Source organism: Barbus barbus (assembly GCF_936440315.1).
Source record: "Barbus barbus genome assembly, chromosome: 1".
Lineage (NCBI taxonomy): Eukaryota > Metazoa > Chordata > Actinopteri > Cypriniformes > Cyprinidae > Barbus > Barbus barbus.
Window position 1 is genome coordinate 3,340,412 of NC_136729.1, and position 14,835 is coordinate 3,355,246.

The 14,835-nt window shown below is 37.7% G+C and overlaps 1 protein-coding gene across 1 annotated transcript in view; it reads right to left on the reverse strand.

Moving 5' to 3' along the window:
* Window positions 1-261: 261 nt before the first annotated feature.
* The window catches only part of LOC306867526 (protein inturned-like), a gene marked incomplete at its 3' end in the record, with an annotated part of 34,202 nt that continues 19,628 nt past the window's right edge, over window positions 262-14,835 (reverse strand). The window contains exons 6-16 of the mRNA XM_079413202.1: window positions 14,681-14,770; window positions 13,551-13,628; window positions 13,258-13,441; window positions 12,974-13,027; window positions 11,760-11,822; window positions 10,425-10,643; window positions 8,334-8,873; window positions 7,007-7,101; window positions 1,564-1,753; window positions 697-836; window positions 262-373 (exon numbers count right to left, since the gene is read on the reverse strand). Coding sequence (XP_079269328.1) covers window positions 262-373; window positions 697-836; window positions 1,564-1,753; window positions 7,007-7,101; window positions 8,334-8,873; window positions 10,425-10,643; window positions 11,760-11,822; window positions 12,974-13,027; window positions 13,258-13,441; window positions 13,551-13,628; window positions 14,681-14,770 — 1,765 coding nt within the window. The remainder of the gene's footprint in view (window positions 374-696; window positions 837-1,563; window positions 1,754-7,006; window positions 7,102-8,333; window positions 8,874-10,424; window positions 10,644-11,759; window positions 11,823-12,973; window positions 13,028-13,257; window positions 13,442-13,550; window positions 13,629-14,680; window positions 14,771-14,835) is intronic.

Here is a 14,835-nt window from a genome sequence, read left to right on the forward strand (position 1 = left end):
CCATTCACTGCAGAGCATTCATTGCTGAGCAAGTGACGTTACGCTGCATTTCTCCAAATCTGTTCTGATGAAAAAAAAAGCTCATCCACATCTTGGATGACCTGAGGGTGAGGACATCTTCAACAAATTTTCATTTTTGGCTACTCTTCTCCTTTAAACATGAACCAGAAGTTTTCTGTCCGCGTCTGTAGTGGATTTACCTCTCAAAAAGCTCATCGTAGAGCAGACTGTGCTGTCTGACGCTGTGCTCATGTTACAATGCTACACAGCCAAGCCGAACGACAGCCGGAAGGCCATTTCCACAGGAACTTCAGCCACGGAGTCATGGAAGCACATGTAAAACTCTTGAGGAACGGGTTCGAGAAGCATTCGCCTGGAGCACAAACAAGAGATTGCAAATCAGAGGTGGAAAACATGACACTTTTGATGTTTTCCTGCTGTTTGCATGTCAGCGTCTCACATATCTAAGCTAATTGTTTATGCTTTGCATTTACAGACAGGTGCATGATGGGAGGATGTTTCACTCCAGAGCGTTTGGAGTGGCATTGTAATGCAGTCCGTAATGGAAATTAGTGCATGTGAGATGTGAACACGTGATGTAAGTTAAAGACATGAATGATGGGATTTTTTGAGCTCAAAACTGTAAGAACAGCTGTCAGTCACTCGTCTGAGCAGGTTAGGCGGCAGAACACGTACCCTATAACCCAGTAGGTCATGGTGGGCGCTGGTTTCTTCTGATCGGTCCAGTTCTTCGGTTTGCACTGAAACAAAACTCCATGTTCTTTGACCGGACCCAAACCTTGTGTGCTCTGCGGCCGCTCCGATCCTCTGCGGTCCTGAAACACATTTACACATGCATGAGATGACCAAACCGTGCCAATACCACTATAGCAGAGACATGATACCTAGAGCTAGTAACTTGTTTATTAATTAAACATCTTTTGACACGGTTTAATTCACTGGTTGGAATACACAGGAATAGATAACAACTATTACAAATTATTCTCAGTAATTGTAATAAAGCTGACATCAAAAAAGAAAAACATAAACGAAAACTACAAATGAACTGAATGAAATAAGTATAAACCGATAAAATGACGTAAATACTGTAAAAATGACCAATGATCAGTTTATTAATTTAAAAATAAACATGTTTTCTGTTAAATTGACAAATAAATACTTCAAATTTAAGTTAAGTATTAAAAATTTAATTAAATTTTAAATAATTTTAAATGCAAATTTTACAATTGAAATGGAAAAAAAAAACTAATTTTAAATTATTTATAGAATGAAATGCACTGCTGTTAAAATTTTTTTATCTCATGCTCACCTAATTATTTGATAAAAAATCCTGTAAAATCTTTAAAATTGTGAAATATTATTACAATTCTTTTTTAAAACTGTTTTCTATGTGAATATATAGTAAAATGTAATTTCTGTGATTAAAGCTGAATTTTCAGCATCATTACTCCAGTCTTCAGTGTCACATGATCTTCAGAAATCACTCTAATATGCTGATCTGCTGCAGATGTATTGTGTGTATGGGTGTGTGAGGTGTGTTACTCGTGAGGGGGGGCTCTGCTGGAAGGTCTGGCGTATGGACAGACAGCAGTGGTAGAAGTTCTGGATGAGCTGTGGATGGATGGAGCCGCTCAGATGATTCATTTCTTTGTGTGTGGGAGCGATGAAGATGCCCTGCACCGTCTCCATCAGCACGTAATGGAACAGTGTGTTCTCAGCGCCCGCCGTCAGCCTGTCACACACACACACACACAACTGTGATCGCCTGAACAACATTCACATTCACATTTGTGCATATATAAGATCTGTAAAGTTGCAAAGATTAAAGTCTCAAACCCAAAGAGAGATTCTTTATAAAAGTTAAGACTCTGCCACGCCTTCCTAAAACAGCTCATTCAAACACGCCTCCACATGTCTACATCACGGTGTGGGAAGATTTGCATAACACCGCCCAAATGTTTACGCAAAGAAAGGCGGCATGATTTTTATTCTCGGTGTAGAGTTGTTGCTGCCGCCGGCACCATGTCATGGAGACGCTGTGTTTCGTTGTGAAAGCGAAACTATTTCCAAAAGAGGACACAACTAGAAATCAATGGTTAAGTTGTATTTATAACACTGTTCCAGAACAGTACAACACAAATATTAGAGTGTGTGCAGCGCATTTCACGGAGGACTATTTCCTGAACCTGTGAGAGAGTAGCCTGCAATGTGAACACTATAAAGTGGGGCAATTCCAACATCGCAAGGACAGTCTGGTGCTTCTGACTCACAGCCTGTAAGTATTGTGACGAGTCGGCTGCCTCCCCCCTTATCATCATCACCACCCCGTCCCGTATTCGCCGCCCTTCACCAGGCTCCCGACAGGAGTGGGTGTGTGAGAGGAGGGGCGCTGAAACAGCCAGGGCTGGCGGCGTGTGATGAGGCGCACCTGATGTGAATAGAGCCTCATCACCGCCGCCGTTTAAATGCCGAGCGTGCCTCTCCTCGGGAGACCGGTCTCTTCCCCGTGCATGCACGCTGGTGTCCTCGTGGGTCCAGGAAGGGAGCGTCGAGCAGGAAGACTGCCGCACCCGTTAGACGGCCAACGGGCCAGGATGCCGGGCCGTCGAGTCCCCCAGAAGCTCCGGGGGCTTAGGAGAAGGACGTCGCCGCTGAAGGAAGCCGCCGCCACTCGCTCCCGGACCCAAGAAGGGAGCGCGTGCGGCCACCGGACTCCGCCCCTTCCCTGGACCCTTCCCTCTTGAACACTGCCCTACTTCACAAGCCCCGCAGCACGACGAGGACACCAGATCCCCTGTTTACTTTTTCCCCTTGGACACTTTATTTTAATATTTTTTTTTAATAAAAACCTCTCCGAGGCTTGACGCCACGCCCACTGTGTCCGTCGTTTGCTCCTCCCGCCACAGTATGTTTCGATATTTAAAGGTGCCATAGAATGAAAAACTGTCTTTACCCTGGCATATTTAAATAATAACAGTTCTGTACATGGAAATGACATACAGTGAGCCTCAAACACCATAGTTTCCTCCTTCATATGTAAATCTCGTGATTAAAAAAGACCACTGAAAAACAGGCGAATCAGAACATAACACCGACTGTGACGCAACAGTCGGGATCACTACGCCCCCAACATTTGCATAAACCCGCCCTTGTTCTAAGCCGGCCGAACCATCAGAAGCTCTGCAGGTATTGTAAATAAACAAGCGCGGACAACAGCGAAAATAACAAAATAAATTTTATGTTCCAGGCCATGCAGGGGGTGTGAAGTGCAGGGATGGGTTGGTGTCTGTATTCAGAAAGGCACAGAAAGCAAATAACGCGAGCCACTAAAGGGACATGGTTAGCTCCTTGCTAGCGGTAGCCTGTTACAGTACATAAGATTTCACTCTCAGTAAGGAGAGATGAGGATGATGGCGAATGACTTACAGATCCTGAGCACCACTGACAAGCATCTGATCTTGTGAAATGTGTGGTAAGTACTGTTGCTCCATAATGTAAACATAGTTTGTGTGATCGCGTCTCTTGAAAGTGAAACTATAAGGCGATCGATGGATCGTTCAAAAGCAGTTTCAATGCCTCGCATATTAATAATGGCTCCCTGATGCCCGCGTTTTATATACAGTATAATTACCCGACGATATAACTGCGAGAGAAAGTATTTAAATATATATTTTCCTCCCTGTGCTTCCTTCTTGCTGATGAGCAGCACTGTGAAACAGCCAATCAGAGCAGAGCTCATTATTATTCATGACCCTGCCAAATAAGCCAATAACAGACCGTTTCATTCTGGGGAGAAATCCTAGGGTTGTAAATGGACATGTAAAATCGTTTCTGGAGATTTTTTGCCCTTACCTAAGCCACATACCTTCTGTGTAGATATCAGAGAACAATTTAAAATACTGTATCAATGCATTCTATGGCACCTTTAAAGAATTTGCCACAGACAATTCAAACGTGAGTTTTGAGCAGTGTAGAGTAGGGCTGGGTATCGAGTTCAATACTTTTTAGGCACAGACCGAATTGCCTCGATACCACAGAGTATCGAAAAACATCTCATCGTTCGGTACCAAATTTCGATACCTAAGGGGTTCATCTCATTAACGTCAGTGAGGCAATAATCCTGCAGCACTAGATGTGTTCTACTAGAAGCGGCGCGGCACTGATTGATCAGTGTTTGACATCCACGAAAGCGTCCAGAGCAGTCTGCTCTCTTTATCGTGCGGTTTTGTTTACTTCACACAGACTGAAGCGTGCGTGACGGTCTCAGTGATTTCAGCGTCTGCCTCTAAATGAGGACATAAACGCATGAACAACATCTCCAGAACTGCTCTGAGAGTCATTTCAAGAGCATTTTACCATTTGATTTGAGTAAAACTAGCGTCATATCATATACACACAGAACTGTAAAGGTATTCACAGCAACCCGTCAAAATATATTAATATTGTTCAGCTTCAGCAGAGTGTACATACTGCTACTACTAGGCTACTATTAAAATTATTAAAACTCTTATTTTTTAATTAATGATCACACAACATTTCTTCCATGTTTTAATTTTAATAGTAAAATTTAGTTTGCCAAAATAAATAAAGTTTGATTTTCAATAATTTAAAAGAAAAATGAAATTAATGTTTTATGCCTTCATTTGAAAACCAGATACAGAACACAGAATTTCTGAGGAAAAATAAAACATTACATAAGGCTGTTTTAAGAATAAATTTGAATAAACTAAGTAGTTTTAATGCATTCAAATAATTAGACATACTACAACACAGAATTTAATAACAATAAAACATATGGTGAAAGAAAATAAAACACCCATTTATGAAAGTGGATAAAGATTGTCTTTAACAACCTAGAATAAATGAATAGAAATGATGATTCTGTCTGAGCTCTGTGTTTTAAAACGAGCACGCACTAGTGTAAACTGAAAACTATTTGAGCTTTATTAAAATTATTTGCACTGATTTATTGTGTTGGCTATATTTTGTTCCTTTGTGCAGTGGCTCAGGAGATGAGTCTTTGAGTCTGTATACATGTCAACAAGCTGAAAAAAATAAAACCAAAGTTTTTGAGATAATGTAATCTTGTTAAAACTGATTTCATAAAATTGGTATCGAATAAAGTATCGTTCAGGAACCGGTATCGAACTCAAAGTATCGGTATCGAATATTTTTGAACGATACCCAGCCCTAGTGTAGAGTAGTGCTTGTTTGGCGTTTCTACGATCACAAATGCAGACATAGTGTTATGTTTACGCAGCACAACGCGTAAAAGACAGTACAAGTCATTATAATCAGTATTATGTCCTCACTGAATGCAACAAATACCTCATTTATAATGGGTTTTATTGTTTTAGTCTCGTCGCGCCGGGACACAGCATCACAATATGGTAAGGGGCGTAACATTTCCATCTCACACTTAAGGTATTTGGCCAATCAGAGCACACCTCGCTTCTCAGAACGATGAGCTTTGTAAAAAATTGTCGCGTTTCAGAAAGGCGGGGCATAGAGGAGCAACAATAATGTATAGTATGTGGAAAATAATGTGCTTTTTGAACCACGAACCGCGTAAACACATTGCATTACACCAAATACATAAAATAATGTTCTTTTTAGCAACGTTATATGACATCTTTAAAGTGACTTACGGTACACCTATTACAACCAGAGCTGGGTAGATAACTCACAAACTGTAGACCGTTACTGATTCCAAAATGCATGACAAAAACTGTAGTTAGTAACATAATCCATTACATTACACAGTATAAGATTGTTTAACTTGTTTATCACACTGATAATCTCGTACCATATTGATATAAAAAAAGTGAAAGTGAAAGTGAAGTGACATGTGGTCAAGTATGGTGACCCATACTCGGAATTTGTGCTCTGCATTTAACCCATCCAACGTACACACACACAGCAGTGAACACACACACCGTGAACACACACCCGGAGCAGTGGGCAGCCATTTATGCTGTGGTGCCCGGGGAGCAGTTGGGGGTTCGGTGCCTTGCTCAAGGGCACCTCATTCGTGGTATTGAGGGTGGAGAGAGCGCTGGACATTCCCTCCCCCCACCTACAATCCCTGCCGGCCGGGGACTCGAACTCGCATTTCACTCGTTGTAATTAACAACATTAAACAGAGCATTAAATATTATATTACATCAAGGTTTCCCAAACTGGTGTTTGTGAAGGAACTGCGGGGGGTTTATGTGGGTAGATACAAGTTTGTTTACCTGCATGTCATGTGACCATTAACCAACGCCAGAGAACCAAGAACATGCAAATATAATACTTCATTATTATTATTATTTTTTTTAAATATCAGGGGTACTTCAAGTAAATATATTAGGTTAAAGAGGTTCAGATGACAAAAGTCTGGGAATCCATGCATTACATGTAAATAAGAAATAATGTGAATTTGTGCATTTTACTGTGTTTGAAAGAAAAAAGCTTTCCGAAAACAAAATAACACATAGTTAAATAACAAACTGAGTGGCAATTTAAATAAAAGTAATGTGTTCATCAGTAGTCGATGCAATGTTGAAGCACTTCTTAAACCTGAGATAATTTTTGTAAATCCAGTGGTCAAATGCTGTGTAGACACCTGACTAATGACTGGTCTCTGTGTGAATATCCACAGGACAGGACCGGGACGGGACAGGAAAGATGAAAAAGAGGAATTAGGGAAAATCAATAAATTATGAACAATATTTTGATATTGTGTGAATAATATGTAATCATGTAATCAATAAAATAGCAACTGTAGTCTGATTACATGGATTTTAAAATGTGATTTAATCTAATTACAAGTACTTAATGTTTGGAATCCGATTACGTAATCCAGATTACATATCATTAGTTACTACCAAGCTCTGGTTACAACCCTAGATTACATTTTTCTTCCATTAAACACAAAAGGTAAAAATAATAAAATCATAATAAAAGTGCTATAAAAGTTGGTCACACAACTAGATGAACTCACTTGAGAACGTTGTGCATCTCTTCAGTCTCTCTATCAGTCAGACTCTTCCTCAACGAGCCCAAATAGAAAGGGTTAGGATGCTTTAACCTGGGAATCTGACAGAACACACACACAAAACAACAAGAAAAACTGGATTACAGTTTGTGCTGGACTATACAAAATATTACTGAAGAGTTATTGTTATTGAAGTGCATTTAATGTCAATTAAAAAAAGGCTAAACTTGAAAAAATATGATTGAACTGAATTACATTTTGTGCTGGACTATACATCATATTACTATAGAGGAGCTATTGTTATAAAAGTGCACTTAAATCTAGAATGTAAACCTCTGACCTCCATGTGATGAACGCTAGTTTCCATGCGCTTGCTCAAGCTTGTCTTCTCTATGAGAATTTAAGAGCCTGAAAGGTTCATCCAGACCGTCCATTCTGTAAATGATGTGCTGTCGGCTGAACTCAGACGGACGTGATTTATAACCGCGGTTCCTGATGCTGCTATATGAGAGGAGAGGCCGTTCTGGCAGATACTCAGAGGATGTGCTCAATAACAGATGGCCGGATCATAACTCATATGCAGTGCTGATATATACGCTCTGACATCTCACTACTAGAAAAATCGAATTATATTACTTAGATGTCACTTCGCCATAAGTTGTTATGGGAAAGTACAAAGCAAGTGTTTTATGTCAGTACTTTCTATAGAAACTGAGCCAAATTTTTGACCTAAAAGTCAAACTTTAGTTGGAGCAATGAAAGACAAAGTGAGGTTTGAATTCAATCACTATTTTTGTGATTCAGTTTGGTGATGCTAGCGGTGCAGAAACCACACAATTCACCTTTAATTTAAATATATTGTTATACGACACACATCAAAATAAAATACTTTATATAAAATAATTGACGCTTTGTGAAAGTTTTAATTAATTTCAACCAATTTAAACATTTAAATAAAGTAATTTAATTATTTTGACTTGTTTGTAAATTGGTAATAAAATAATTCAAAGAATCATAATCAATTTCAGTAAGTATAGGGTATATGATAAAATATTAACATGAAGAAACATGATAAATCAAGATCAAACTCTCTCTCTCTTTATATAAATAAAATAACTTTCGGATTTAAATAATATATGCTATCAATAATATATAACAATCTTCATAATAATATATGTATAAAATCTGCATAAATTAATCTAATTTATCTGAATTACTTCATTTTCAGTATGATACACTACTATGAAATATTCCTTTTGTGAGACTGACATCTGTAAAATGTACTACTAGTGAAACAGCACGACATGAACTATGAATAATATAAGAGAAACACCTTGAAAAATCTTGCGCTGCCCAGGCTGTCGTCTGACCCTCCCGAGCCGAAGGAGTCTCTGCGTGTGCCACTAGAGGGCATCCGGCGCACTGCGTCCGGTGTGGCATGAGGACTCAGATCTGAAGTGAAGGACGGCGTCCCGTCGGTGTGACCCTCGCTGCCGCTGTCAGACAGACTCCTCTGTGGACTCGGCCTCTGTCCTCTCAGACTCGACGACCCTGACCCCGCCTCCCCGAACAGACTCCGCCCCATCCTACCCGGCGACGGGGGTTTGATGGCTGCCGTCAGACGGCTGAGGATCGGCGAGCTGCCGTTGCCATCTTGACGGTCCCGCCCACCGGCAGGAAGGAACCAATCGGCACAGGAAAGGCAGGGAGTGGGCGGAGCCGAGAGCCGCTCCTCTATGGCGGCGTCCAGACTCTCCAGCTGAAGGAGTGTGGCTTTGACCTGATCCACATAAACGCAGTCTGGACCTGGAGATCCCAGTGCGGGCGAAGCACAACCACCGGCCTCCAGCAACACACACTGCATGAAGTGCCTCTGGAAGCATCAATTAGAAAAAAAACAATGTTGTACATTGGGTGTGCATTATATTCTCAATAATTCAGTGTTAAATTACTGAGCTCAAACCATATTAATCTACAAGTAATCCACAAAATCCATGACCCTGGACCACAAAACTAGTCATAGGGTCAATTTTATTAAACTGATTTTTTTTTTCATCATCTGAAAGCTGAAGAAATAAGCTTTCCAAATGAAGCTCTTAGCAATGCATGTTATTAATCAAAAATTGAGTTTTGATATGTTTATGGTAGGAAATTTACAAAATATCTTCATGATCTTTACTTAATATCCTAATGATTTTTGGCAAAAAAAAAAGATCATTTTGACCCATACAATGTATTGTTGGCTATTGCTACAAATAAACCCGTGCTACTTATGACTGGTTTTGTGCTCCAGGGACACATATAATATAATAACTGTTTTGGACTGCTTTCACTTGTAAACGGTGCTTGATCTGTGCATATTTCTCTCCTGATTCAGATGACATGAATTTTTCCACTGGAGGAAGTGTTATTATGGATTATGGACTGGTACTTTAGCCAGAAATAATGGTTTGAAGTTACAAAAGTCTTAATGATGGATTTGTTTCTTATAAACATGCAGCTTTTCACTTCATAAGACATTAATTGATGGACTGGAGTGGAGTGGATTATTGTAATGTTTTTATTAGCTGTTTGGACTTAGTAAAAATACAGTAAAAACAGTAATATTGTCAAATATTATTACAATTTAAAATAACTGTTTATCACAATCTGAATATGTGTTAAACTGTAATTTATTACTGTGATGCGCAGCTGTATTTTCAGCATCATTACTCCAGTCTTCAGTGTCACATGATCTACAGAAATCATTCTAATATACTGCAGCGTTTGAGGTAGATGTCCTCTGCAGGACATCTACCTCAAACGCTGCAAAAATAGAGCTGTTAAAATCATCAAGGACTCTAATCACCCTGGTAACCGTCTATTCACTTTGCTTCCATCTGGTAAGCGCTTCCGTAGCCTGATGGCAAAAACTGAGAGACTTAGGAGGAGCTTCTTCCCCCAGGCCATCAGGCTCCTAAACTCTGTGTCATAACATCACATGACTCCATGTAAATATCAATATATCAATAAGCTATTCATAATTTTTTCTACCTCGTATTGCTGTTATTTAAATACCCTGTACAACTTTTTGCACATTCCTCTTATTACTATTTATGTCAACAACATACTGACCTGCACATTTATATTTATATTTTTTATCTTTATTTTATTTTTTCTACTTTTCTTTTTCTTAATATTTGTATTCTATATAATTGCACTGTCCTTGGAGCGGACCTGACCTACATTTCACTGCTGGTTATACTCTGTATAATTGTGTATGTGACAAATAAAACTCTTGAATCTTGATTTGCTGCTCAGGAAACATTTATTATTATCAATGTAGAAAACAGTTGCACTGCTTCATATTTTTGTGGAAACTGTGCTACGTTTTATTTCATGTTTCTTTGATGAATAGAAAGGTCAAAAGAACAGTATCTCTCACCAGGCCCACGATGAGCAGGAAGTGTCGTCCGTGTGGTTTGCAGTATCCAGGATGTGATGCGGTGCTGATTTGTGTTCTCCGCTGTGGAAACACCTCCCTCCACACCACCAGCTGCCCCACGCGCTGCTCAGACGCCAGCGGCAGCAGACAGTGATGCTGACAGTACAGGCACACGTCTAGAAGGTCTTCTTTAGGCAGGTGGTTCGCTATCAGATATCCCTGCAAGACAGACGGACAAATAACAGATCTGTGTTCCTGACCTTCAGTAGTGGAAAAATGAGCGTGACTAAGAAAATAAACACTGCTAACTAGAGAAGCCCATTTCTGCCAATGAATAAAAAATAAAACAGATAATTACAAATTTTTATCTCACAATTCTGACTTATTTTCTCACATTTGCGAGTTTACATGTCAAGATTCTGAAATTTTGTTGCGAGTCATAAAGTCAGAATCGGGTGATATAAAGTTGCAATTGCATATCAAAGTCAGAATTGCAGGATAAAAAAAAAAACGATTGTCACTTTTTTTGCTATTTACTTTTTTCTCACCATTGCAACTTAATCTCTCGCAATTTTGACATTTTTTATTGTGATTGCAAGTTTATATCTCACATTCTGACTTCTTTTCTTGCAATTCTGACTTTCTGGCAACTGAATTTTTTCTCTCAATTGCAACTTTATATCTCGCAATTCTGATGTTTTTCTCATAACTGCGGGTTTATGTCTCGCAGTTCTGACTTGTTTCTTGAAATTTTGACTTTTTTCTTGTAATTGCAAATTTATATCTCGCAATTCTGACTTTAGTCTTGCAATTTGACTTTTTTCTTGCAATTGCAAGTTTATATCTCACACTTCTGACTTCTTTTCTCAGAATTGTGAGATATAAATCCATAATTGCGAGTTATAAAGTGCAATTATGTAAGTTTATTATACAAGAATGTTGGTAACCAAACAGTTGACTGTAGCCATTGACATTAAAATGGGGAATAAAATGCTATGAAAGTCAATGGTTACCGTCAACTGTTTGGTTACGCACATCCTTCAAAACCTCTTCTTCTGTGTTCAAAATCTGAAAGAAACTCATGAAGGTTTGGAATCGCTTGAGGCTGAGTAAATGATGACACAGTTTTCATTTTTGGGGTGAACTATCCCTTTAAGGAGCAACAGATGGAGACTTAACTAATCAGTCCTCTTCACATCATCATTCATAATTAATAGAGTCTCTTCAGCTGACAGCTGCATTCACAAGAAGCAGCACATTGCCCTTCTGTCAAACGTGCTTAAGATTAAACCTGAATGAGACACCTTTACAAGCATGTTTGAATTCGTCACTCACCTTGTAAAACAGACAGGAGCCCAAAATGACGTACAGACGCCTCATGCCATAGAAATCCTCAGACTGACCAATGAGAGAACAGAGAAAGGGTTATTTCATATCAGTGTTACTATATTGTCATTGCTATACTATCCAAGTTAATTATGGTACAATATTATTGGTTTTAGATTTAGGTACCGATAATAACCTTGCTTAGTACTGTACATTTATAATGAGAAAACCCGTTTATAATGTTTCCCTCCCACAAACCCAAGCCCTTCATGCTGAAATTGTTATAAAGGCATTTAAAAGTATTTCTATCCAGTATTTACAGAATAATCCAAATACAATCTGACAGACAGTAACTGAACCATCAGCCATATCAGACTAATACAGTAAGACTGCATCCAGCAATCAAAATTAACTTTCTGTACACATACACATAAAAATGTACTGTCCATCAAACTGTATTTTTAAAAATTGTATTTTTTTTATTCTCTAAGATATTAAATTTGTGTTTAAATTATGTAGCCGTTTTTTTCCATTTTGTGCACCACATCAGTGCTATTTTAGTATTATTTATATACTATTAATGCATTACTTCACTTCATTTAAGATTTAAGAGTCTTTTATTTATATATTGTCATTTTAATTTTAGTTTAAGTTTTGGTGATTTTTTTTCTGTACTCATATGCAATTTTTATTGGATTTTACACACACACACACACAATATAAATAATCATTTTATTATTATTTATTATAATTATAATATATAAAATTTAGCTTTTTAATACTATCTATATTATTATATATTAATGTATTTATTAACATTTTAAATGAGCTTTTATTTTTAGATTTTCCATTTTCATTTGAAAGATTTTTTAAATGTGCTTTTGTCAATTTTTATTTTTATTTAGGTTTTTTGTTTTTATTTCAGTAAATTATTTTAGTGCTTCAACTTAAATAAATAAATATTTCATAAATATTTAAAACATTTGTTTACATTTTTATGTTATCATCATTTAGTTTCATTTAATATCAAGTACCAAAACTATCTTTTAATAGTTTTAGTTTTACTTAAAAAAAAAAAAAAGCACTACAGTATCTCTGCAAAACACAACCTGACTTCCAGTCATCAAATAATATATTGATTTCATTCCTTAATGTTTTCCCATAGTTATGCAGTTATGATAATAAAAAAACGGGTTATCTGAGCTCAGTAACTCTTATCTTACCATGTCACCAAAATCTGACGACTCAAAGTCTGAGAGCACAGTGTCCACTTCCACCTTGAGAAACAGCCAAAACATAATGAACACCTGAGAGCGTGCCATTTATTAATATTACACCTATATTGTACCAATTGCATGAGGATGTTCACCGAAACAGCAGCATATGGATTTGGACAACATGAAGGTGATTAAATGACAGAATTGGGTGAAATGTTCCTTTAAACTAATGCCTGAGACATGAGACATGTGATTACGTTCAGAGCTCATGCATCATTCAGTAGTCACACCTTTATATCTGCTGGTAAAGTGAGCCACCGGACGGCCGGCAGCCCGTCTAAGAACAAGCTCCCAGAGGTGTCAGGGCTGGGCGGTCTGGAGCTGTCAATCAAACGCGAGGGCTGGATGAGCTGCTGGAAGAAGAGGCAGAAGAAGTGATCCAGACGAGGACCGTTCTCCTCCTCACAGAAGCAGCTGAGGAGAGACGGAGTTTACACAGTCATCAGCTGCTGGATGCACACACACACACACACACACACACACACACACACACATAACACTCTCCAGAAATACTCAGACATACCTGTCAAGAGAGCCGTACATGACCTTGAGCGTTCGGACAACTCCCTCAATCACAGTCTGCAGAAACAACAGAGGAAGCCTGCAGGACAGACACACACTAAACTGAGAAACAAACACTCAAACAATCTCTATAAGTCACCTCAAAATTAAAATATTACTGAATACTCATAAAAACCAGATGGTACATCTCAAGGGGTTAATCCTAATAGATAATGAAAATGTTAGGAATTAAACAAAAACAATACTAAAACCTAGCAATAAAATAAGAAAAGATGAAAAGTGGAAAGATGAAAACTACAATTAAACTAAACAAGCTTTAATTAATAAGAAGAATTAATATCATGTTGTTATTATTATTATTGTTAACCCGCATTTAAAATGAACCCAAAGGCATGACATTTAAAAATAGAAGTATCCAAAACTAAATTTCTGATGCTTTTATATTAATAAATTAAACAAAGTTAAAATATATATATATATAAAAAATAAAATAAGATAAAAACACATAAAAGAACAAAAAATTGTGAATTAAACAAAAACAACACTAAAGCTCGAAATAAAATAAAGTGTGAGAAATACAATGAAACTAAAAAACTGAATTCATTAAAATTATTTAGTAAAAATAATACTAATATTAATATTGTTCTTGTTGTTGTTACAATTGTTGTTGTTTACCCCTAAATTAAAATGAACATAACATTTAAAAAATAGAAATCTAAACCAAAAAGTGTGAACATTCACTCTCAATAGAGATGAATAAAAATAAATGTGAAATCACATGCTTTTGTAAAATAAAATAAAGATTTTTCTAAAAGTATTTCTTGAGAGATGTCATTTTTTGTGTCATTCTTCATTCAACAAACTGAACATCTGGCATTATGGATCCGGTTACTGAGATTATTGATTATTATTGAGAAGATGACATCCAAGATCATAATAATTGATACCAATACCAATTACAATCACTGGAGTTATTATCTAAATTACAGATAGTTGTATGCGGACAGGATGATTATAGAGATTATTGTTTAGTTTTAGGAGCTGAGCTGATTATAATGAGCGTTATTATAGTTATTATCTAGATTGCAATGTGCCGTTGAGAGGCGGGGTGATTATAAAGATGATAATTACCTGCTGGCAGGTACAGCGATCACCAGCAGATTGGATCCTTCCTTCCAGTAGCCCACATGAACCAACTGCTGCCGGAGCCACAGAGACGAGCTACAGAGACACGATATACAGCACCAAAACCACTCACAACTCTTATTAACACTGATCATAACCAG